The 24,870-nt window shown below is 40.2% G+C and overlaps 1 protein-coding gene across 3 annotated transcripts in view; it reads right to left on the bottom strand.

The window, feature by feature from the left end:
• Nucleotides 1-24,870, bottom strand: part of MTUS1 (microtubule associated scaffold protein 1) — a 110,631-nt gene that overhangs the window by 844 nt on the left and 84,917 nt on the right. For all 3 annotated transcript variants that reach the window (XM_060686794.2, XM_060686793.2, XM_034442948.3), the window contains 7 exons: nucleotides 20,849-20,915; nucleotides 7,961-8,175; nucleotides 7,314-7,419; nucleotides 7,013-7,086; nucleotides 4,281-4,376; nucleotides 2,703-2,819; nucleotides 1,181-1,278 (listed from right to left, as the gene is read on the bottom strand). In XM_060686794.2, coding sequence (XP_060542777.2) covers nucleotides 1,181-1,278; nucleotides 2,703-2,819; nucleotides 4,281-4,376; nucleotides 7,013-7,086; nucleotides 7,314-7,419; nucleotides 7,961-8,175; nucleotides 20,849-20,915 — 773 coding nt within the window. The remainder of the gene's footprint in view (nucleotides 1-1,180; nucleotides 1,279-2,702; nucleotides 2,820-4,280; nucleotides 4,377-7,012; nucleotides 7,087-7,313; nucleotides 7,420-7,960; nucleotides 8,176-20,848; nucleotides 20,916-24,870) is intronic.

A 24,870-nucleotide genomic window follows, 5' to 3' on the forward strand; every position in this document is an offset into this window, starting at 1 on the left:
TTCTTCAAACTTATTGGTGCCCATCTATTAGAGGAAACCTGTTAATACTATTAGAGGAGTAATATAATAACTGAAATAAGATTTTTTACTCAAAATGCTTGTAGAACAGTGTTGGTGAACCTTTGTGCCACCAAGTGCCGAAATGGGAGCACACGCGCATGCGTGGGGGAGCTCTAGAAACCAAAAGAGCAACTCCCCAGCACGCACACACAGGAGTGCAAGAAAACGGAAGAGTAGTTCCCCAGCACAGAGCTAAGCGTCTGGTTTCCAGCGTGCACATGCATGCCGATCACCTGGTCTTCCAGTTTCCGGTGTACCTGTGTGTGCGAAGACCAGCTGGCTGGCGCGCAGGTGCATGCCAGAACCTGGAACAGCAACGGGTGGTGGCTGGGATGCCCAGAAAAATTGCTCTGTGTGCCACTTCCGGCACGTCTGCCATAGGTTCGCCATCACAATTATAGACTAACTATTTTTTCACAGGAAACTTTATCATACTCCATTCTCATTCCTTCTAGCTTGAAGTAATACTATCATTTTCACCCTTAAGACGGAAAGGGAGGTAAAACTGAGCAATTTTCTATACTCTCAAATAATGCAGCATGAAACTTGGAGTCCCTGTAGTTGCAATAACACACAAAATGTTTTTCTCCCAGGTGCAAAAGATGATAGTAAGCAAATAAATTATTTTTTAAAATTTGAACCTAAACTTTTGATAGTTCCCAGAGAACATTATTTCACTGTACTGACCTTCAAAAGATACTTCTACTTTTATTTGAATTTCAGTCCCACTTTATTATACTAGATTTAGAACAACTTGTATCATGGCTTTATCTGCATATATCTATGATATTAGAGTCAAATGCATACTTCCCCAAAGTGAGCTTTAGTGTAGCTGCTAGACCATGACTGAATTGTAATTTTAAATGGGCCAGAGGAGAAATATAATTAAGTGTAAGAGGAATCATTATATTTCTCTATTTAATTAAATCACATTCAAGTTTATTTACTGCAACTATATTTATTCATCCTGGTCCTGTTCATTTTTTAATTACTATTCTTGACATGTCACTCAAAGTCCAAGGCAGTTCTGGAAAACGTTTGCATGCATCCTGTTCTAAATTCCCCCCATGAAGGATAGGTATCTAGAGATTGGCCAGCTAGACTTGAGCTTTTAAAATACCTGGAAAGTTCCATATGTTTGTCCATCCGAGCTTTTAATTCTTCATTCCCCTGTTGAAGTTTTCTCATTTTCTCTACCAGGGCAGTGTTGCTCTCCACCTTGGATAAGAAGTCAAATTGCACATTTTTTTTGTTTGACCAATACAAAAGAATAATGCTCTAATGCATCAATGTTGCTAATTCTCTGAAGAATTTTTGCCAATTACAATTAAAACGTTACCCCAAATGTCTATTTATAAAATGTAACCTAACAATGGCAATCATTCTGTTAGTCTCTTGCCCCTGACAAAGTATAATACATATAGTTTTTAAACTGCTACAAAACAAATGTTTTCAATAAAATTCAAAAGACTGACAGTTATTTAAATGGATCTAGTTGAATTTAAAAGACCTAGGCTCTTAATCTAAAAATATAGGAGGAAAGGGTTAGATTCAGTTTATTCCCAGTTTATCATGGGTATCTATTTAAGAGAGTGATAGTCCAGTTCATTATGTATTCTCCAGTAATTTAGTGTGTAAAGTACACAGATGTGTATGTAGGGAGTGAACAAGGAGAAGAGAATGAATGGATAGCTGGGATTTAAATATAATCGTAGCAGTGAAAAATTATCATCTGAAACCTTCTTAAAAGACATCAAGCAGATAGATGTAAACTCTAAGCAACATCAGAACCCATCAGAGAAGATGGAAAAACACCCAGTAATTCCAGTTCCCACCCAGAGTTTGTAGTAGAAGGACAAAAATAAAATAAAATCAGGAGAAGTATCCAATAATCTAGATAACCTTTTATATGATGGTATTTGGAAACTTCTATATTGTTAAGTTGCTTAACAATAAGTAGAGTACTTGTTTGGCTTAAATATTTTGTCCTCATCAACAATGTCTATTAGAACAGACACCTATAACATGATTCTTTAAGTACAAGCCATGAATGCAAAATAAAAATATGACTCCTATAGATTGAATAATATTTTTGGCCCCAAGACAGGGTATTTTAAGCTCAAAAATCAGTTAATTAATGAAGATAATTCTCCTTTCTGATTAATGAACAAGAATTCTCAAGCCAACTAATTATCATTTTGTTCAAGTTGTATGAAAACAAGAAATAATTTATTCTGCATATTTTAAACATTCAGAGAACTGTGTTTTATCTCTGTAATATTTAACCATCAATGCTTATATTGCAAAAAAAGGGTGAAGTGGAAAGAAAATCACCACAGTTGGCCTCCAGGCATATTTCAGATTCCTGGCTAATAATGAAATCTGAACCAGCCACTTCAATTTTAGCTAGTGCAATGGGCAGGCTTTACATGGGATCACAAGTCTGTGCTAAATGCTTATCCTCTCTCAAGATTAATTTTCCTTCCTGAAATTAGTTACAGGCTAATTTATATGTATTTGTCCCATAGTAGAGAACATTTTTGGTGCCTGTTCCCAATTTCATACTTCAGTGATTTAAGTCTTTTTGCATTATCAGCACAAAAATGAGATTTTGGAGGCCAGTACTTCAATGCAAAACTCACCAGTTTTTCCATCTTCAATAGTTTGTTATCTTGCTGGTGCAATTTCTCATTCTTGATCTCCAATACTGCTTTCAAACTTTCCAGTTCTTGTTCCAAATACATAATCTGAGGATTTTTCTGAAAATTTATATACAGAGATGTTTAAGAAGGCCCCTCAACACTGCCATGTGTTTTAAATTAGGTGTATGATATATTGACTGGCTATGGATTTTCTTCACTATACTTGGGGGCAGGGCTAGGGAAAAAATATAGGCACTTGCAAACCACCATAGAACCCTTCAGAAGTATTTGCGTGGAATGGAGAAATTTATGAAAATTGTATTTGTATTGGCTGCAAATATCCATGCATTGCCCAACTCTAAATAAATGTTGCTTTTGTAATTCCGCAAGGATTAAGCTATGCTGAGTGATATCTTTTATTAGGACCAACTCAAATGACACAAAATGTGCAGGCTTTCAATATTTTATCAGATAAGAACTCAAAGGTTTACACATTCTTTTGTACCAGCATTTTAAAAGTTAATGTTTTGGATTTTCTCCTATCATCCTCCAATCAAGATGGCTAAGATAGTGTTTTACCTATACACAGATCGTTTTCAGATGCTGAGATATGCAGCATTGCATAAGCTAAAGATCTAAATGGAATTCATAACCCTAAACGTACCTCAAATGCAACATCCTGGTTTTAGGGATTTTGCTGCCAACAGGAAAACTAAGCAGGAGTGATTGAGCAGTGTGCCCGTGTAAACACTATGCGCTATTCTATCAAATGATGGAATGCCTCAAATTGTGTTTTCATTTAATTCTGCAGAAGAGGGAGGATACAGCATCCTGCCTGAGACTCATTAAAGCAGCTACATCTGTTTCTAGGTTTATGAGGCTGTAAACAAAAACATGCCCCTATGATTTTGGGTGTGAAATATATATTTCAAATTCAGCTATGCATGTTTAAGTATTCTTAACATGCCCCGTTTGAAGTGACTCACTGATATATAAATGGTATAAATGTTGTTTTTTTCTCCTGAAAATGCTTTGCTTTGGCATTTGTTTTACCTGTTCTATTTATTTTTTTAAAAAATTGGAACATTCCCCAATATTTAGAAGAAAAAGTATTTTTGTTGGATCAGACACCTCCTACCAGCTTTTGTAGAGAATGTTGAGAGACAAGACCTAAAGTACACAGAACTAGGATTTCAGTGATATGGTGGTGGTGCTTCAATGGTCTTAAGGCAAGGGTGGGCAACTATGGCCCCTTTATGACCTGTAGAATGCTGTAGAATGCTGGCTCAGAAATTCTGCGAGTTGCAAGTCCACAGATCGCACAGGGGCTATAGTTGCCCACACCTGTTTTAAAGTATGAAACTGGCGCCTTAAGCTTCTGCAAGCTTTATACAGCCCCTAATTACACAAAATATAGTAAGTTTATAGTCTGCACTCTATGAAAGTATTAAATCAATTGCAGCTTCTGGGCCATGTTTTTGCACCCTGTCACAGGTTTTGAAAACTGCCTGATAGCTGTGAAAGATTTCTACATTTATAATAATATTTACAATATATACTATCCAATACCTTACTTACAGAGTTTGCTTTTTCTTTGGCTATTCGTTTTTGTTCTTCCAACTTGAGCTTTTCATTTAAGCAGTCATTTTCACTTTGTAATTCAGCAATTTTTTTCTGAAACATTAAATACAGTCCAATATAACAATTGAGCCTCTAACACAGGGGTGTGAAACTCAAAACCCGCAGGCTGGATCCGGCCTGTTGGGTGCTTAGATCTGGATGGTGGGGTCGCCCTGGAAACAGCGAAGGACCAGCCAGTGGTGCCTCTGCTAGTGAAAACAGAGCTCAGGAGGGCCTCATATGGTCCTCCCATAGCTCCATTTTCACTGTCAGAGCACTGCAGGAGGCTCCTGCAGGCGCCCTGACACAAGTGATGTTGAGTTGGCGACAACCCCTATCCCCAAGGTCAAACACAATCCTGATGCAGACCTCAATGACATCAAATTTGACACCCTGCTCTCACATAAAGCCAGGAATCATTAAAAAGAAATACTATCAGAATAAAATAAATTGGTAAAGTCAGAAATAAATATGTGCTAAGATTCTTAATACTATTAGCTGGGCACCAGAGTGATACAATCTGTTAAACCTATCAGTATAAGCAATAAATAAAATAAACAGACCGAGTGGCTGTGGCTTCCGGCGTCCCGATATAGCCAGCTGGTGCTATCGCTGGCTATTGGGGGCGAGTTATTGGCCCCCACGGACGGGGCTCGCAACTTGGACGTCCTCCTGGATGCACGGCTGTCTTTAGAAGAGCATATGGCGGCCGTGGCCAGGGGGGCTTTTTATCAGGTTCGCCTGATTCGCCAGTTGCGTCCCTTTCTGGATCGGGACTCCTTACGCACAGTCACTCAGGCACTTGTCACTTCCCACCTGGACTACTGTAATGCTCTCTACATGGGGCTCCCCTTGAGGAGCACCCGGAGGCTCCAACTGGTGCAGAATGCGGCTGCGCGGGGGATTATGGGAGCAAGGGGGCGCTCCCATGTGACACCTCTCCTGCGTGAGCTGCACCGGCTTCCAGTGGTCTTCCGGGTGCACTTCAAGGTGTTGGTCACCACCTTTAAAGCACTCCATGGCATAGGACCTGGGTATTTGCGGGACCGCCTTCTGCCGCCAATAGCCTCCCACCGACCAGTACACTCCCACAGAGAGGGACTCCTCAGGGTGCCGTCAGCCAGGCAATGTCAGCCTGGCGACCCCCAGGGGGAGGGCCTTCTCTGTGGCAGTGTCAGGTTTTGAGGTCGTCTCAAATAAATTGCATTTCAAACAGTCTTTGAAGAAAAACTCCCATTTATTAAGCACGACATTCTAACTCCGACTTCATCGCAGCCAACACTGACTTCCAAACCCAAAACCCTCCCTTTCCGTTCCCCACTCCCCTGCACTCATTGGCCATCTTCCAAGTCACTCTACCCCTAATCTACTGCTCCAGCTCAAAGGAATTTCCCCCCTCCCATCCCATCTCCTAGGGCAACGATGGCTAACCTTTTTGCCATCACTTGCCAGGAATGGGGGGGTGGGGGAGGGTTGCGTGTGCACGTGCCCACACGCATGCGTGCACAAGATCCTCTCTATTTATCTGGGAAAGGCGAAAACAGTCTTTCCCACTCCCTCCGAGGCCCTCCAAAGGCCTGAAACGGCCCATTTCCCAACTCCCGGTGGGACAGGAAGTGACATTTTTTGCTGTCCCCAGCCTCCAGAACCTCTCTAGAAGTCTCTAGGAGCCTCTAGGAGCCTCTCTAGGAGTCTCTGGAGGTTGGGGACAGCAAAAAAGTCACTTCCTGTCCCACTGGGAGTCGGGAAATGGGCCCTTTCAGCCTCCGTAGGGCCTGTAAGGGAGTGGGAAAGGCTGTTTTCGCCCTTCCCAGATAAATAGAGAGGATCTGGCGCCAGGTAAGAAAGAAAAACGGGCCTTCCCCCCACCCCCCAGGCCCTCCAGAGGCAGAAACAGCCTGTTTCCCTACTTCTGATGGGCCCAGAAGGCCTGAAAATCAGCTGGCCGGCGCGTGCATGCACCCCAGAGCTAAGCTGGCATGCCCACTAATATGACTCCGCGTGCCACCTGTGGCACGCATGCCATAGGTTCGCCATCACGGTCCTAGGGGATATTATCTCCAGGGAAAATAAGTAGGTGAAAAGTCAAACGTCCCTTTCCAGATGCTTCTGCTTCTCCTTCTTATGTCAGCATTAGAGTAAATGCAGCTTGAAGTGCTGACAGGCAGCTCCTGCCCTCTGGAACGATTTGCCCCCCGAGATACGAATGATATCGGATCTCCGGGTTTTTCGCCGTGCCCTAAAAACTTTTGTTTTCCATCAAGCAGGGCTAGTGTGAAACCCCCCCCCTTTTCTAGCTTTTTTAGTTTTTTAAATTGTCAATGGGTTTTAGTTTGAATGTTTTAAATTTTGGGGCCAAAGTCATGAAATTCTTTTAAAAATTTTAAATTTTGTATTTGTATGTGTTTTAGTTTTGGCTGTCCACTGCCCTGAGTCCAGTAGGAGAAGGGCAGTATACAAATTGAATGAATGAATGAATAAATAAATAAATAAATAAATAAATAAATAAATAAATAAATAGGCTTAATAAAAACTAAACTGCTGTGCTATATTAATAAGGACTAAGTATAAATATGGATTTTTTTAAGAGAGAAAAGTAAAGATAAAATTTTCAAATAGTGGAGGCACATAATCTTGAAATAGTTCATAGAAGTGTCTATGTATTAACAAACTGGGGAAAAAATTCAGACCTCCAGTTCTTCTTGCTTCTCACGGAAAGATTCTTCAAGTGACTTTCTTTCTAATTCATGGGTAGCCTTGAGTTCTGAAAAAATTTAAAGGTTTATTATTATGAGGTAAGATTCCCTAACATGCCTTTATTACAAGTTAAGTTGCAGTAGCAAAAGATCAGGTTACATTTTAGTTAGAAACAGAAAAATCCTGTATCCATGTTAAAAAAAAAATCTCTATCGGGCTTTTGAATGATTTTAGATTTCTTTCTAAATGTAATATCCTTAGTTACAATCACAGGAAAGAAATGAGACAATTTACCTGAACAAGAAGATTCATATTCCTTTTTCAACTCTTCTATCTTTTCTGCATGACTGGTTTCAAGTTCTAGCTTAAAATTTTCATGTGTTATATTCAAGTTGTCAACCTAAAAAGTAACAATATTTTAGTGTGTGTGTAAAAATAAATTCTTATTTTGGGTCAAGTGTGGTTCAGTTACTCCTTCTAAGCCCTAGGAAGCAAGCAATGGCAAGTCACTTCCAAAAACCATGTCAAGAAATCTGCAAGAACTTCTCCAGGTAGTTTCCAAGAATCAACACTGACTCAAAAGTATGCACAAACACACATACACACACACACACACACACACCCCAAACTAATTCTACAAGTGTTCCACAAGCCCACCATAGCTTTTCATAGGGCTTTGGCTTAACATGGGTTTCAACATGGTTTGCAACGTGAGGCCATCCTAGAAGGCTGCTGCATTTCAATGTAGTTCTTAACTTCATTGCAAAATGAACAATAAAGTTGACTCTGTGAAGATTTGCATATTTACATACACACTTTTAAACTTCACTGCCGAGGTTCCAGAGGAATGCAAAAATGTAAAAACAAACCTTGATTAAATATATTGCAACAATTAAACATTCTGCTAAATAAATGGTCCAGCTAACTCCAGCTCCACTAACCTGCTCCTGAAGTTGTGCTTTGTATTTTTCAGCTTCTTCTATGCAGATACTCTGAAGTTTTTCACACTCAGCTGTGTAGAACTGTTTCAGCCGCTCTTCCAATTCCAATACATCACTTTGGTGCTGTTGGTTCAGCTTCTGCACAAACCCTTCATAAGCTGCTTGCAATTCAGTTCGGTCTTTCTCCAATTTCTCACAGGCAACGGTAGTAGTGACTTGATATGATAAATAATAATAATTTCCTCTTACAATCAAGTAGTTTCACAAACACATCTTTGGCTCTTACAATTCTTTTTTTTTCCCCAAAGAAGATACTCAACACAATAATTTCAAACAAAGTTTCCAGTGAAGAGAGAAACAGTGTACTGAGGGTTTATGTGCGGACGGTTAATTATTTCCAGGTTTAATCCTAGACATATCTAGTTTAAAAGACGGTTGGATAGCAGCTAATAGAAATACCTTTCCAGAGAAGCTGAAAAGCTACTGACAATCTGGGCTAGCACATAAACAGTCATATAAATCATCCCTCACTCTTTCCAAAGCCATAGCATCTGTATCCAAAACAATATAGTTGATTCAAGACACGTTTCAAATAAAGGTTTAGTAAGATAATAAGAGTTTTTCCAGCAAAAATCTTTCCCAGTGCTATCAAGTTGCTTAACATAGGATTTGAGCTTTCTCCCTAGAAAGCACACGGTCTATCTAAGAATGATGTTCTCGCCTGGTGGGATCCATTAAATTTCTCAGAAGTTTCTAGTACTATTGATCTGATCTTTCTACTAATTACAAGCAGTGGTCCCAGCCCGTTTAAGATTCAGAAATCAATGTTGAGGAATTCATCCATGTATTGCAAGTGTCCAATTTTTTGTCACATTCTTTTACACCTTTGTGAAACTGCTGGGAGAAATTACTAGGTCATGAAGCATAAGGATTTTTCAGCAGAAGTTCCTTACCTAGCAGAATTCTCCCTCCCCTACCCCAAAATATGCAGCCTTGCTATTCGAAACTGTATGGAAGATTGTGTGCACTTCTGATATATAACCTTGGTCTCTGGTAATTATTCTACACTGGCAAAATTATATTTTAAACTATTCTTAATTCCAAACTTCTTGTAATGCTAAATATAATCCTATAGTTTAATATAGGTCTATGTAGTTATAAGGAGCCAAATGTGCTTCAAGAGATTTAAAATAGTCAGTCTGAGAAGTGTTAATCTTGAGTAACATTTTGATCTTTTAAAATAAATCATTTTAGTTAGGAACAAAATTCCCTCATAAGCCTTAGCTAGATATAGTAGGTTTAACATTTATCTTTATTTTGAGTAATAAAGAAAAATAGTTTGGAGCTAAAATTCAGAGTGAAAAGCACTTATGTTCTCAAATTAGCTTATTCTGAATTACAAAATTAAGATAAAATCAGATTCTAGCTATAATATGAAAAACTGCCTTTTCTTTCATTTTGTTACCAGAAAGTGAGTATATGAAGTCGACAAGAATGGCCAGCACACCTATTTCAGAGAGCAAATGGATTGACAACTTGCTAGTTTGTGGTACAGGCGGTCCTTGAAATGGCTCTAAACAAATGATAGTTACAAACAGTCCTCAAAGTTCCTGCTTGTTGGTGCAGCCTCGTGATCACCTGATTGCAAGGCATTCCAGGCATTTAGCAAATGTCCTAAATTTCTGACCATTGCTACAGGTCATGAGAACAAGATGTGCAATGCTTTCCAATGGCTTTCCAAAGCAAAATCAATGAGGAAGCCAACAAGAAACTGAAAGCCATTATCATGTGGGGTCCTGGCTTAACAATGGTAATCAGATACTGTTGGAACTGCCATCAATAAGCAGTGTGGTCATGTGACTCATGCTTTACAATCACATCACTTAGCAACAGAAATTCTAGACTCAATTACTATAGTTAAATGAGGGCTACCGATATTTTCACTTTTTAGGAATAGAGAAGGCAAAATGTATTTTGGGATTACCTAGCAAAACAAATCTACATCTCTAGGAGGGGCATTTTTTCTTAGAGGATGCCTACTATCTATGCAGTTATCTTTTAAATGGCCAGGCATTTTTCTAGATTTTGATCTATGAGATTTAATGCCAATTTAGCCATTTTAACTTAGTATCATTTGTTACTCTTTTTTTTTTTAGAATTTTTATTTTTAGACTGGTCCAAGAATTAGTTAAAGCATGGTTTATATTTTGGAAAATTATTCTGGTAATTCTGTAAAAGTGTAGATCAGAGGTGTCAAACTTCATTTTATTGAGGGCCGCATCAGGGTTCTGTTTGACCTGGGGAGGGGGGGTTGGCCAGCATAATGTCACTCATGTCGGGGGGGTATGCCTGTGGTGGCCCAAGTGCTCTGCCAATGAAAACAGGCTCTGGAACTTCGTTTTCGGCTGGGATGGCCTCCTGCAACCCTCTGCCAGGTAAAATGGAGCCGGGGGAGGGGTACATAGCCCTCGCAAGCTCAATTTTCCCTGGCAGTGGCATCATGGGTCAGTCCTTCTCTGTTTCCAGGGCAGCCCCACAGGCCAAAGCTAAGCATCCCACAGGCCGGATCCGGTCCCCGGGCCTTGAGTTTGACACCCGTTGTAGATAATGTAATATTAATAACACTATTGGCAATTATTTAAAAGGGAAAGCAAAGACAAAGGAAAAGGGGAAAAAGCCTTTCCTAACAAAGCCCAGATTTCACTTTATTGGTCTAGCACAGGGATTCCCAACCTCCGGGTTGCAGTCCACTACTGGGCTGTGGCCTATTCAGAACCGGGCCATGTAAGAGGTGGGCTAGTGCACATGTGCAACTCCACATGCATGAGCAGCAGGCTGGCGCAAATGTGTGCCCGTTGCTCGCATGGCCCGGTTCCCCTCTCCCACCCCAACCAGGCCGCCAAGGTGCAAAGGTTGGGGATTGCTGATCTAGCAGAAGCCCTGACCCTTAGAAGGTTAGCTATATTAATCTTTGGAGCTCTTGTTTTGTATTCCACTAACAAAAGTTACACAGACAGATAAGGCAGTGTCTTTTTGGATAAAAGTTTTCAAACTTTTAAATTATTGATATATTTTTATACAGCTTTTCCTTTAGTTCTTGTTGTGGACTGTTTCACTGCCTAGTTTTTATGCTTTTCTGAGAAAAAAATATGTACATACAAATACACATACTTTGATTGGTAAGAATAAACTTTTTAAAAGCTGTCTTGAAAGTTTCCAATTTGGTAGCCATTCTTGAGAACATGATTTCCAAACAGTTCCTGCACATTTTCTTCATGGCCTACATATATGGAGGAGGGGATATCTGATCTTCCCCAAATCTCTAGCTTTTTAAACTGTGGGATAAAACCTGAACTTTTGTTTTCAGTGTAGCCTTGAAATTATCAGCTTGCATCAGCCAGATGTCCTAAACAGGAACAAATCTCACATAGAGCACCAAACGGTCTAGTGCTATAGAAGCAGAAGTTGAAAAACACCTGGAGGGCACTACACTGCCTGCATCTGATTATTGGATATTATCAAAAACATCTGGAAGGGTCCAACTTCCTGAAGAAGAAAAGAAGTGGACATGAAACCATTTCATCATTCTGGGATGCTTTCATATCTTTCCAGAATGAAATTTCATGCATATTAAAAAATAAGAAATATATTACAAAAGTTGAAGTCTTTAAAAAAAAAATCTGATGCAAAAAGCTAAACTATGCTTATTTATTTCAAAAGGCACCAGTCCAATCCTAAATAAGTTAGATTGTTTGCAGGCCAAAAAATTGAGTTGTGGAAATTCTTTTGCCTCTTCACCAGGGAAACAGAAAATATTACTTGGCTTAATAACTAGTCATTGTGGTTCCTAGTTATCTGTTCCATTAAGACCTCTGGCATATGAAGGAGGATAAGGAAAGGGAGGGTTCCTTCTTTCATTTGCCATGGAAACTGGAAAAGAAAACATGATTATCACCTGCAGTTTGGACAAAAGCCTTGCTGTTCTTTAGCTTCTCTAAACCAGAAAACAAATGGGAAAAAAGAGAGAAAGAAGAACACATATGGTGCTGGATGACCTTTTGCTAGAGAAGGAAGGACCTTCTGGCTTGGCAAAACAATTTCAGGACAGGAGAAACTATCTGAAAAAAAAGAAGTCAACAGAGCGTTTAACTATAACTGCTCCAGGGGCGGGTTTCAAAACCCGTCACTCCCAGTTCGCTTGTGGGCACTCTTGTGCACGTGCGCGATGCTTCTGCGCATGTGTAGAAGCATCCGGGTGGATGGGTGGAGCCTCCCGCTGCTGCTGCTACTGATTCGCCTGATCCGGGGTGAACCGGTAGCAACCCACCACTGGACTGATCTTAGTCAAGGACCTGATCATAGCATTTTGAGCCAATAGGACTAACTACTTTTTCAAGGAGATTCCAAATAGAAAATGCTAAAAGTAATCCAGACAAGAAACACAACCAGGAGTGCTACATCTATTGTTATTGTAAGGTTACATTAACAAAATCTTGGAAGACTGAAAGTATTTCTCCCTCCTTTCCTTTTATGCTTTGAAAAACTAAGGAGCATCTCTTCTGAAATGTTTTCCACACATTTCCCACCCCTCTTCTCTGAGCTGAGATAGCTTTTTCAGGCCGGATGTTCTATCTGTGGCTCTCCCTCTTGCCTTCCAACATCCATTCCCAATATGATTACACTAGGTTATCTTCGAGACCGCCTGCTGCTACCGACGGCCTCCCATCGACCTGTGCGCTCCCACAGAGAGGGCCTCCTTGGGGTGCCATCAGCCAAACAATGTAGGCTGGTGACCCCCAGGGGGAGGGCCTTCTCTGTGGGGGCACCTACCCTCTGGAATCAGCTGCCCCCAGAGATAAGGAGAATCCAAGACCTCGGTGCCTTCTGCCATGCCCTTAAAACCTTCTTTTTCCAGCAAGCCGGGCTGGCCTAACACTTTTTAAAATGTTTTTAATTGTCTGTTATTGTTTTTAATCATGGGGCCAAATTTATATATATCTTTTTAATTGTATTTTAATGTTTGTAGTTTATGTTTTTACTTGGCTGTTCACCGCCCTGAGTCCTCAGGGAGAAGGGCGGCATACAAATTTAAAATAATAATAATAATAATAATAATAATAATAATAATAATAATAATAATAATAGGTGTAAGTGCATTTGGCATTACTCTTTCACAGGAAAACCTCCAAATCAGTGACAACTCTAGCGTTCCACATTGACAGCTTAAACTCACTAATACAGCTAACCAGCAACTTGAATCTTCTGCAGGAATATAATCCCCTCTAATCTCTGTTGAATCCCTATTCTCCTACTTTATTGTCCAGAAACACTTTCAATTTATCTAATCCATTTGATTGTTTTCTCCTGGTCTGTTATTGACATCAAAAACTAATTGAGCATGTGAATATTTTCTTTGGATTTCTATGGGAAAATGAGTTGGATATCATTCACACCGAGGTATCACAAAACAGCAGGCAACCTGACACAGCATGGGGTTATATATCATAACCCCAAAACCTGACATATGTCATAACACAAAATCAGATTCTTCCAGTTTCACTTTCTACAAACGTCCCTTTAAAAATGACTAAGCTTTTTGTTAATGGCTCCAAGATCTCCAAGCTTGACACCAGAGAAGGAAACAAACTAAATATAAAGTCTGGATGTTTTTTCTACAATGTTGGTGCCCACAGGACTAGGGTTGATCACTGGTAGTTAACCTGCTTTGTCAATGGGGGAAAGAAAGAAGCATGAGCAGTGACAGGTTCAAGACAGCTCACCAAAACAATTATCCAGGGTACAGAATGAGCGGCTGTTCATCTTGAAATAAACCAGAAAGAAGTCCAACTTTGCATGCACAAGAACTGATGTCTCACATGTAGAATTGTTCAATCAGTACAAAAATCCCCACACAGTTTAAGCCAGAGGTCTTCAAACTTGGCAGCTTTAAGACTTGTGGATTTCAACTCCCAGAATTTGCTATGCTGGCTGGAGAATTCTGGGAATTGAAGTCCACAAGTCTTAAAGCTGCCAAGTTTGAAGACCTCTGGTTTAAGCCAGTTAAGCAAAAAAGGAGCTGTTTGCAAAGTTATTAGATTTCATTAGCATAAAAAATTACTAGATATGTTGTGGAATTCTTTTTAAAAGCCTAAAGTCTCAAAAAGGGAGAAAAAACAGTCAAAATTGCCAATGGAAAAAAATCTACAGAAACATTCATGATCACAATGCCATGCTTTGACAAAATTGTCCTCCTGAAGCAAACAAAATAAGTACCATTAAGTCAATACACAGATTAAGTGAAGGTAAATAAGGTAGATAAAAACCTAATGTGTTTTAAGTAATTTCACACTGCAATTTGCTTCCTTTAGGAAATAAATCAAACCTATCCACAGATATTCAGAAAATTAAAGGTATTTCTTTTACGATAATGTCCTGGAATTTTTAAAATAAAATTATAATCACTATGTCAAGGTAAAATGTATAATTAGTTCAGGTGTTCAGACATTCAATTAGCCAGTATTACAGGCAATAAAAACAGTCATTTTTTAAATCTACGGTAGTGGCATCTTGAAGCATATAGTTTTATTTTTATTCTTTTAATTTAGCTGAAAGGTTTTTTTTTTTTAAATAAGGGCATTATCAGCAATGAGAAATGAAAATCTCAGTCCAAATCTTCCTGTTGCATTTTGAAAATGCTGTTCCTATCCTCAAATGCTCCAATTCTATTCATTTAATTCTGTCAACTCAACAGGAAAAAAAAAGATTGTTCTTACCCCTTCACTATACCTAAGGTAGATCTGGTCTGGAAGAGACATCTGCTTTCAACAAATTACAGATAGTCCTCGACTTATAACAGTTCATGTAGTTTGAAGTTACTACAGCACCGAAAAAAGGAACTTATAATTATTTTTCACACTTAAAACCATTGCAGTATTCTAATGGTCATGTGATCAAAATTTAGACGCATGGCAACTGACTCATATTTATGATGGTTGCAGGATCCTGGGGTCATGTGATCCCTTTTGCGACCTTCTGATAAGCAAAGTCAATGGGGAAGCCAGATTCACTTAACAACTATGTTACTAACAGTGATTCATTTAACAACTGTGGCAAGGTTGTAAAATGGGGCAAAATTCACTTAACAACTATCTCACTTAGCTACAGAAATTTTGGACTCAATTGTGTTCCTAAGTCAAGGGCTACCTGAAAATAGTATTTTTTTCCAAGACTGACATAACTTTTATTTTCTAAGACAAATGAATGGCCAGAAACAAGCTGCATTTGTCAAAGTTTAAGATGAAGATACATTTTTAAATCTTTGCGTCATGCTACAACTTCAATGAGATCTTACTCTCATAAAGCTCATTTAGCTATTTCTACCACCAGCAAGTTGCAGAATACATATGCAATCACACCCTAAGTTGAAGCCTTTTGCCTCGGTCTTGAAACTCCAACTATATAAGAGCAGAGAAGAAACAGCTGTACTATGTAAACAGCTCTACCATGTAAACTGGTGAGCAAGGTGGACCAATTCCTCATAATACTAGAATTAGCTATTTAAAATCTCATGGTATTCCACTGTTTCCCAATTTTCAAAATTGATTTTTATGATCATTTGACTGCAGTTGGCCCGTAAGCCTTGGAAACATTATTTTAGCATATTTTCAAATAAATACCAGAACATAAATTAAAGACCATTTACCATAAAAAAGTACACATAACAGAACCTGTTCTAGTATATAAAACTAGACATAGACTAGATTGGAATATATATACAAGTTTTCAAAGTTATTTTCAAATACATATACATTTTTATATTTATTTTTAGGAAAATTCTTATAGGCTTTTAGGAAGACACCTAAGCTCTAGCTATTTCCTTGGGCCTTGGGGGTCAGATGTCGAGTCCCCAATTGATGAAGATTTTAGTCCAATAGCCACCCTACAGCTTTAATTTAATGAAATATGTTTTTAAATTGATTATGGGTTCATTTTTGTATGTCACTTGGAATCACATGACTTGAGTTAGGCAGCCATGTAAATGCCTGAATGAATACATAAATAAATTGGACTATCACTAGCAATTACTTTGAGATAACTGTTGTGGTGTTGTCCACAGTAAGATATTTTCAGGTGACCAGAAGATATTTCAATTTTCATTCACAGGTGAGATTCACAAGTTTAAAAAAATGCCCCTTTCCTTCTATCAGTCTGGACTTCCCATACTTCATGTAAACATAACACATCATTAAAGGTGATACACACACACTCACACTCTGCCATTCTTGCTGTTCATTTTGTAATTCAGAATGGTCTCAAAGAATCTGTGTCAGTTCTGGAAGCCATCTTTTACTTTGGATCTTCAGGGCTGACACATTTAGTGCTGTGGGAAACTGGGAGGGGGGATTGTATGGAGTTGGAGAGATATCTAGCCATAACAGGTTGACTCAGCCTTCCATCCTTTCTAAGGTAGGTAAATTGAGGACCCAGTTGTGGGGGCAATAAGCTGACTTTGTATAAATATACAAAAGGATGAAGGCTATTGCTGAGCACATTGTAAGCCTCCCTGAGTCTTCGGAGAAGGGCGGCATATAAATCAAATTAAAAAAAAAACAACATTCTGCATCTCCAGTTGGGACAGTGCATTGATTGGACCATGTGATGGACATGTGGGTGCTGGTTTCCGGTTTTCCCAGATGTGCCAATATGACATCTCCAATAAAATGGAACTTTGAGGAACTTCCAGCCTCGGAGTCTTCTTTTGTTGGGGGGATTTTACTTGGAACCCTGACATTAACCTGAATCTCCTTTAAAACTTCAACCAGCTCCCTGAACTCCAGGGTGCTGTCCGGGGTCCTGAGCCCCAAGCGCTGACCCGACACTGGGCAGCATGAAGACGGAGGGAAGATAGAGGAAGACAAGGCGACCATGGAGGGAACAGAGGGAGCTGGTTCGATGATCCATGTCAAGACCCTCTACACCCCTTCTGAAGCTGTGATGAAGGTAACAGAGGACGCTGAAGTGAAACACCGACAGGGTGCCCGGTCCAAAGAACTGCTGCTCTGGCAAGCCGCTTAACTGGACCCTTCTCTTTGGGGTGTAGCCACGGGAGCCATGCCACCCCAGGAGATGTTGACTGGGGCAACGGTGTGGGAACAGCAGAAGGGAACAAGCTGAGTGGAACAGACCCAAGCCCTCGAATGGAAATTGGGACCAACTGATCTCAGCGACTCCTGAGAGTGGGGCTTCCCACCGCTGTTGCGCAGCCAGTCACTGGCAGGCCTACCGGAGCAGTTTGGCCAGTTCAGCATGGGCAGCATCGCACAACCTCCTAGTACTGGCCCACCCAGATGGGCTGTGGCTCAGCCACACTCACCTTTCCAGCCAGGGGGCCGCAGCAGCATTGAGTGGAGCATCGACCTCCTTTCACTTGGCATTAAGTGGGTCGCACTATAGCCTCACGCATCAGGCCCGATCTACCAGAGTAACAGCCCCTGCTGGAATCGGAACCGCGCCGTAGCAAAGCCCGCTAAGCCAATCCAGCCTGGCGCTACTAGGACTACAGTTCGGACTGTTGGGACCCAGCAGTCAGTGAGACTCTTGAGAAGCATGTAAAGCTGGTGTGGCAAGTGTTGAAAAAACTCCTGGCCGCTAAGCTCTACACAAAGCTGTTAAAATGTGAATTCCATAAAACCTTCCTAGGTTATCTAGGCCAGTGATGGCTAACCTTTTTGCCGTCGCATGTGGGGACCGTGGGGGGGGGTTGTGCGTGTGTGTGCCCACACCCATAATTCAATGTGCCCCACCCCCCCTCCCGCACATGCATGTGCGACCCCCCCATGCTCCCCTCGCTTTTGGCATGCGATGGCACAGTGGGCCCGGTAGGCCCGTTTTTCACCCTCCCCAGGCTCCAAAGGCTTTCTTGGAGCTGGGGAGGGCAAAAATGACCTTCCCCCCGAGGCCCTCCAGAGGCCGGAAATGGCCCATTTGCCGACTTCCAGTCCAAATGGGCCTTTTCAGGCCTCCAGAGGGCCTCCAGGGGGTGGGAAAGGCCGTTTTCACCCTCCCCAGGCTCCTAGAAAGCCTCTGAAGCCTGGGGAGAGTGAAAGATGGGCTTTCCCCACCCACCCGGAGGCCCTCTGGAGGCCGGAAACAGCCTGTTTCCCGACTTCTGGTGGGCCCGGAAGGCCCAAAAATCAGCTGGCTGGTGCGCATGTACGCTGCAGCTGAGCTAGGGAAAGGCTCGTGTGCCCACTGATATGGCTCCGTGTGCCACCTATGTATCCAAGAAGCTCACCAACACCGAGAAGAGATTGTCAATTTGGGAGAAGGAAGCCTATGCAGTCTACTTGGCCATCCTCTCCTGGAGACATTTTCTTGAAAGGGGCAAAGTGCCTTTCGAGGTCTGGACTGATCACAAAAACCTCGAGGCCCTGAAAACCTCCAGAAAACTATCTCCCAAACAAATCCGTTGCGCACAATACTTTAGGAGGTTTAACTTGTAGCTGAAGTACATTCCGCTGTATGTACAGTGGGGGGGAGGGGAAAACTGCTAGCTTATGCCTTATCGAAAAAACTGCAATTCGATAGCCATAGGCAAGAAGTCGTCCATGCCATCATCCCCTCCTCATAACAAGCCACCAATATGTGACAATATGACAACTCTGATAAAATGGAACTTTGAGGAACTTCTAGCCTCTGAGTCTTCTTTCGTTGGAGGTGTTACTTGGAACCCTGACAATCTGGTTTTTTCAAAAGACAGAAAGGACTTGATTTTTTAAAAAGTTGCCATCCCTACCTAATGTTTAATCCATTAATCAAAACTGGACAATGTTTATTGCTCAACATCCTATATTATCAATGGGCAAGGGTATAAGAGAAGAGAGAATGACCTCCAAGATCCAACAGAAAGACACAATACTCTGTTGGTATAAAGTGAAACAGTAAGGAACCATGTCTAGCTAGCAAAGCCAACATTCAATTCTCCCATGTATATAATTGTATTACTACCACTTGAAAAATAATCCCCTTAAAATTTTATGCTTATGCATGATTTACATAAAAATATTTTCAATATATTAATGACCCAAGGCAGAATAAAGCTTCCTTATCTCATCTATTGTATGCTTTTAGTAGTAAGAGTAAACATTTTCAGTGCCAATAATTGATAAGGTATCTTAGATATGCTAAGGGACAGTAACATTTCTTGAATCTGTCATCCTCCAGATGTCAGCAATCTTCAAATACTCTAGGTTCAGCCATATGTCCACAAATGGTAGAATTGTAGTCCACGTGCAATGAGACATCAAGTTAGAGAAGGTCATGTGAATAATGGTAAAAAATATAACCACTGCTTAAAATTGCCCTGAAGTTATTTGTAGTAATCAAGTAGTAAAGGTGGTTGGTTACCACCTTTAAAGCGCTCCATGGCTTAGGGCCTGGGTATTTACAGAACCGCCTTCTGCCACCGATAGACTCCCACCAGCCAGTACGCTCCCACAGAGAGGGATTCCTCAGGGTGCCGTCGGCCAGACAATGTCGGCTGACGACTCCCAGGGGGAGGGCCTTCTCTGTGGCAGCACCTGTCCTCTGGAACGACCTGCCCCCGGAGATACGTAGGATCCCAGATCTCTGTGCTTTTCGCCGTGCCCTTAAAACTTTTTTATTTCATCAAGCCGGGCTGGCTTAACCCCCCCCCCCCGCTTTAGATATTTTTAATTGTTAATTGATTTTAGTTGGGGTGTTTTAAATTTATTGGGCCAAAATTTGTTTAATTCTTTTTTTTTTTTTTAAATAAATTTTGTATGTGATGTTTTTATTCTTGGCTGTTCACCACCCTGAGTGCTGTGGGAGAAGGGCGGTATAAAAATCTAATAAAATAAATAAATAAATAAATAGTAATCATTTCTCTCATAATAAAATATCTGAAATTATAAGGAACTTAAAATCATATTTCACAGACTGAATGTCAATCAACTTATAGAGCAAATTGCTTAAGTGTTTCACATATGTGATGTCATTGCCTCATTCCATTAATCCATAAAATAGGCCAGTCTCAATTCTGTATCCTGAAATTGTCAGCAACTTGCCTCAGACCAGCTAACAAGGACAGAGGTAAGATATAAAGCAAAACCAATTTTATTCTCTTACCCATAATGTTACAATCAGCTTATGACTTAACATTAAATATACTAAAGCTGTTTGTTAAGATGAAATGCTCCTCTGGCACATTTGAGCTGGATCTAATTTTGGACCATTGTAAGAATTTTATGGTTCTCTGCCTTGAAGCAGTTAATCTGTTTAGTTTAAGTGATGTTTTCTTAGTTTCTTGTTAATTTTAGTTTAGTGTGAGTAGGCTGGGAGTGATACACCGCTATGAATAAAATACAGCACATTACCATTATTTCCTCATTGTCAAGAGGGACAATAATACCCATTATTCCATTTAAACTATGGGTGTCCAACTTTGGCAACTTTCAAACTTGCGGACTTCAATTCCAGAATTCCAGAGTCAGCATGACTGGCTGGGGAATTCTGGGAGTTGAAGTCCACAGGTCTTAAACTTGCCAAGGTTGGACACTGATTTAAACCAACAAAAAGAAAAACATGGATTTGCACAGCCTATCTCATCATCCACTTTCCCCACAGAAGATGTTTGGACCATCAGAGACATGTTTCCAGAGGAAATTCTCTGGAAGCCAGATGACCTCAGGGTCATACAATCAGGAATCTTGAAAAATGGAGACCATAAAGATCTGAACAGAATGAAGTGGGATCAGTGGGAGGGGGTCTGAACATGCTGAGTCAATTCTATGACTTCTTATGGCCCTGCTTTGTTGCTCCATTTATCACTTTAAAAAAGGAAGGAGGATAGCACTGATTAACACTTACCCAGATCTCCACGTAGGTTGAGAAGTTCCAGTGATAACTCTTTACGCTGGGAAAGCACTCCTTCTCTCTGTGGGAAAAACACAGCAGAGATACACATAATGTTATTTTGGGGGAAGGGAATACATTTCAGTAGTTATATTTACGGGTTATCTGCTAAATGGCAGGAACTTGGGGGGGGGGGAAGATGCCAAGGTACGAATCATCCATGATAACAGCTTTTTAACACTGGAAAAACACAGAAGGTTCTGAGATAAGGAAGCAGATGTGTTTAAATAAGGTTTTCACTTTAGCAAAGCTGGCTGAGGAATTCTGGGAGTTGAAGTCCACAAGTCTTCAAGTTGCCAAGGGGGAGATCCCTGCTTTAAAGTCAGCAAGAGTTTAGTTTTCTGGTTAAGTGTGGATACTCTTAGGAATAAATTGACATCTTCTAACTTGTATTCAACAAACTTGTAGGACCTCTTATTCATAACTTTGAGGGCCAGACAGGAATGCAAAACAAAGTGCAAAGTATTTCATAACAAAGGTAAATAGAGCCCAAGCCTTCTACACATTACAAAGCCCAATTACAAAATTTAGAAGCAGCACACTGTGTGTCACGGTTTCCGTCAAAACATCTCTTAATCAGGACTGTTCTTTCCTTAATGCTAAAGTTGGTGCACAAAAGAATCCATGTCCTTTTCTGCCCATTTCCAACTACTGAACAAGTTACAGAAAACAAGCAGTCCTTCCACCCCACAACCCGAATCTGTAAGGTACAATGAACCCTTTGCCTCTTTCATGCAATCACCGCTTGGAGAGCTCAACGTTGCAGAGATATCAAAATCCAAGCTCCCTGCTGCGGGAAGCATTTCACCTTGCTTGCAGCAAACCACTGCTGAAAACTCCTTGACATTATTCCAGAAGAACACTACAGAACAAATACCAATTACCTTTTTCGCAGCACATGGAAAATACAAGCACACTTTGCTGCTAGAGCAGCCCATTGTACAGCTTCAGTCCCCAGCTTGTCTTCTATCCCCAGCATATGCAGGCAGGAGTGTACAGGTGGCAAGCGGTACCACAAAGCAAACTGGTTGGGCCACATTTAACTCACAACCAGGTCGCACTCCATTGGCCACTGCCTCAGCTCGACTTCATCATGCTTTGCAGTTTACCGTAGTCCTTCTACTGGTCTCTCCCAATACAGAGACACACTCACTGCAGCCTCTGCACTTGGCAGCAGCAGCTAGTGATTACTTAAAGCTACAGCTCTTTCGTTTCTGAAAAATGAGAGCCAGACATTACTAAGATCGATTGCCACTTACTCAAATATCAGTTGGTATAATGCCTGGGAGGGAGGGGGGTTGGGGGAGGAAAGGAGGGAGAGGAAACATCCTCCTGACCACCTCTATGGATAATGGGTTTTATTTTTAGCTTTTCTGAATTAGTTATTCTAGGCTTTTACTCTTAATTTATTAGATAGGCTGGTGGGGAAATGAGATGATGTGAGCTGAAAGGAGGAAAAAAAGAAACTTTGCCAAAATTTGCTTTATGCTTGTTATCCTGCTCTATTGAGTATACAGCAGCAAATGAAAGCGATATAATCCTTTCAGGAGCTTCTCACTGGGCCAGTGGGAGTGAAAAGAGCAATGTGAAGAGAGCCTTCAGGGCCTTCATTCAATATTTTAGCCTCCGTTCCATAGATACTCTTGGCTCTAGGATGTGTAGTTTAGTGGTTAAAACATCAGACTAGAAAACAAAAGACTGTGAGTTCTAGTCCTATCCTAGGCATGAAGCCAGCTGGGTGACCTTAGGCCACCAGTCATTCTCTCTCCACCCTAGGAAGGAGGCCAGGACAAACCACTTCTGTAAATGTTGCCAGGAAAACTGGAGAGACTTCTGACAGTTGCCAGGAGTGAACAGAGACTCGAAGGTACAGAATAATGATAATTTTAAAAAGGTGACAGCCTTGATTTGATCTCATGAAATATCTAATCAAGAGTCAAATCCAGCCTTGCATTTACTGCCTGGATTAATGTGTGAATTTGGCCACAAAGAATCTTTTTCTTTCTCTAAAGGACTAATATGGTGCTTTGCTATTTCAAAATCAGGGTATATATTGCATCAGTATTTTTTCTGAATATTTAACCAGTACACTGCAAGGCATGAGAGCTCCTGCAATCACATTAGGGCTATTAATAGAGTGGGCTCTTATTGGATCTGAACTGTTTGAATAGGTTGTCCCAGATCACACTATAATCCATGAAAAATTATGTAACATAAACTAATTAGTCTTGGAGGTTCTATAAAACTTCCTGTTATTTGGCAAATAAGTAAGTCTTCTCTGCTTCTATTCCTGAGAAATTTACAGGCAATACTAAAATAAGAATATTAATGACTTATTTAAATGGGCTAGAATGCACAAAGGAGGATTGTATGCATATGCTAAAGTCTATACATCTTAACTTTATTAACAGTCTAAATTTACAAGTAGTGAGTGTACAAGAAAATAAGGTAGTTCAATTCAAGACACAGAAACTACTTTGCAAATAGACAAAAGAGAAAAGCCCCACCTTGTGAACATATTTGTTACTTTTGAAATATTTATTCAACTGCAAATTAGTTGAAACTCACAATAAGAGAAATCCATTATCTGATAACTGATTAGTCAGTCAGGAGCTCCTATCAATTCTAGGTAAAAGCAACAATTCTCATTGTTTAGGAACAGAGTTCCTTTTTTTAGGCTAAGAAGAATTTATGTTAAAATAAAGGCCCATCTGTTTAGAAGGCCAACAAGTCAGATAATCAAAATCATTGAATCAAATACTATATATTTGACCAAAAAACCTCCAAGTGGCTCAAAGAAACCAACATAGAATCAAACTATCAGTAGCTATTGGATGGATCATCTGAGCAGCAACTAAATCAACAAATACTAAAGGACCTCTAAAAGAACCCCTATTTGTTTAATGAAAACATGGGCAGTGTGGTGAATGGAGCAGTATGAAAATGAATGCTTCATAGATTGCTATAACAACTGGGAACTTTGAATTTAATTTAACAGTAATTTAAATTAAATTAACAGAGGGCTGTTTAGCAAGGAAGTGTGCCAACACAGTGGCCTGGGGGAGAGGGGTTAAAAAAAAACTGGCCATCCTCCATTTTAAACCTAAGTGTGTGGGATGGGAAGGGAAGTCCCCTCAAGAGCTTAAAGGTTCTGTTGGAGATAATTATTCCACCTATTTCTTTCATTATTGACATTATGCAAAATACAGGAGAACCCTTATGCCCCAGGGTTAGAAGCATATAACTGTGTGTTTCACTATCAGTTTATTTATTTTACAGGATTTATAGGTTGCTCTAATCACAACTGACTCTGAATGCCATACAACTTCCTTTCCATAATTTGATTTAAGCAAAGCAAAATACCATTACAAAAAGTCAGACCGGTTAAAACAACAAAGTAAGATCCCAGGATTAGTTTGCAATCCTCCCCTCCCCAATTAAGAACATTTCTACTGCTAAGAACATAAATATCTCATTCTATATTTCAAAATTTGTTTAAACAGCTAACTCTTCCTATATTTGTGTTTATCAACCTTGGCAAGTTTAAAATGTATGGACTTCAATTCCCAGAATCCCTGGAGTTGAAGTCCAGACATCTTAAAGTTGTCAAGGTTGTGAAAAATTTCTAAAACTCTTCCAAAGCCAACAAGGATAGAAGCCATTCAAATGACTGGGGAGATATTCTAGGGATGTAACTTCATTATAATTGTTGATCATTTATCTCAATTACTGTGAACTTTTTAAAAATCCTTTTACTTTTCCATAATTTGTTTACTGCCCAGAGAACTGTAGTTACTAGGAAATTAAGAAATATAGTAAATAAAACACAACCAAACTATACTCTGTTTGTATGGATTAGCAGATTCACAGCAAAGGGCTGTAATCATTTCAAATAAACAAATAAGATAGAGACATTCACATAAAAACAGAATGGTCTTATTTTGGCATTTGTCCCAGGGTCATGTGATTGCCATTTG

The sequence above is a fragment of the Pantherophis guttatus genome, chromosome 8, assembly GCF_059756535.1.
Source record: "Pantherophis guttatus breed Tessera chromosome 8, ASM5975653v1, whole genome shotgun sequence".
Classification (NCBI taxonomy): Eukaryota; Metazoa; Chordata; class Lepidosauria; order Squamata; family Colubridae; genus Pantherophis; species Pantherophis guttatus.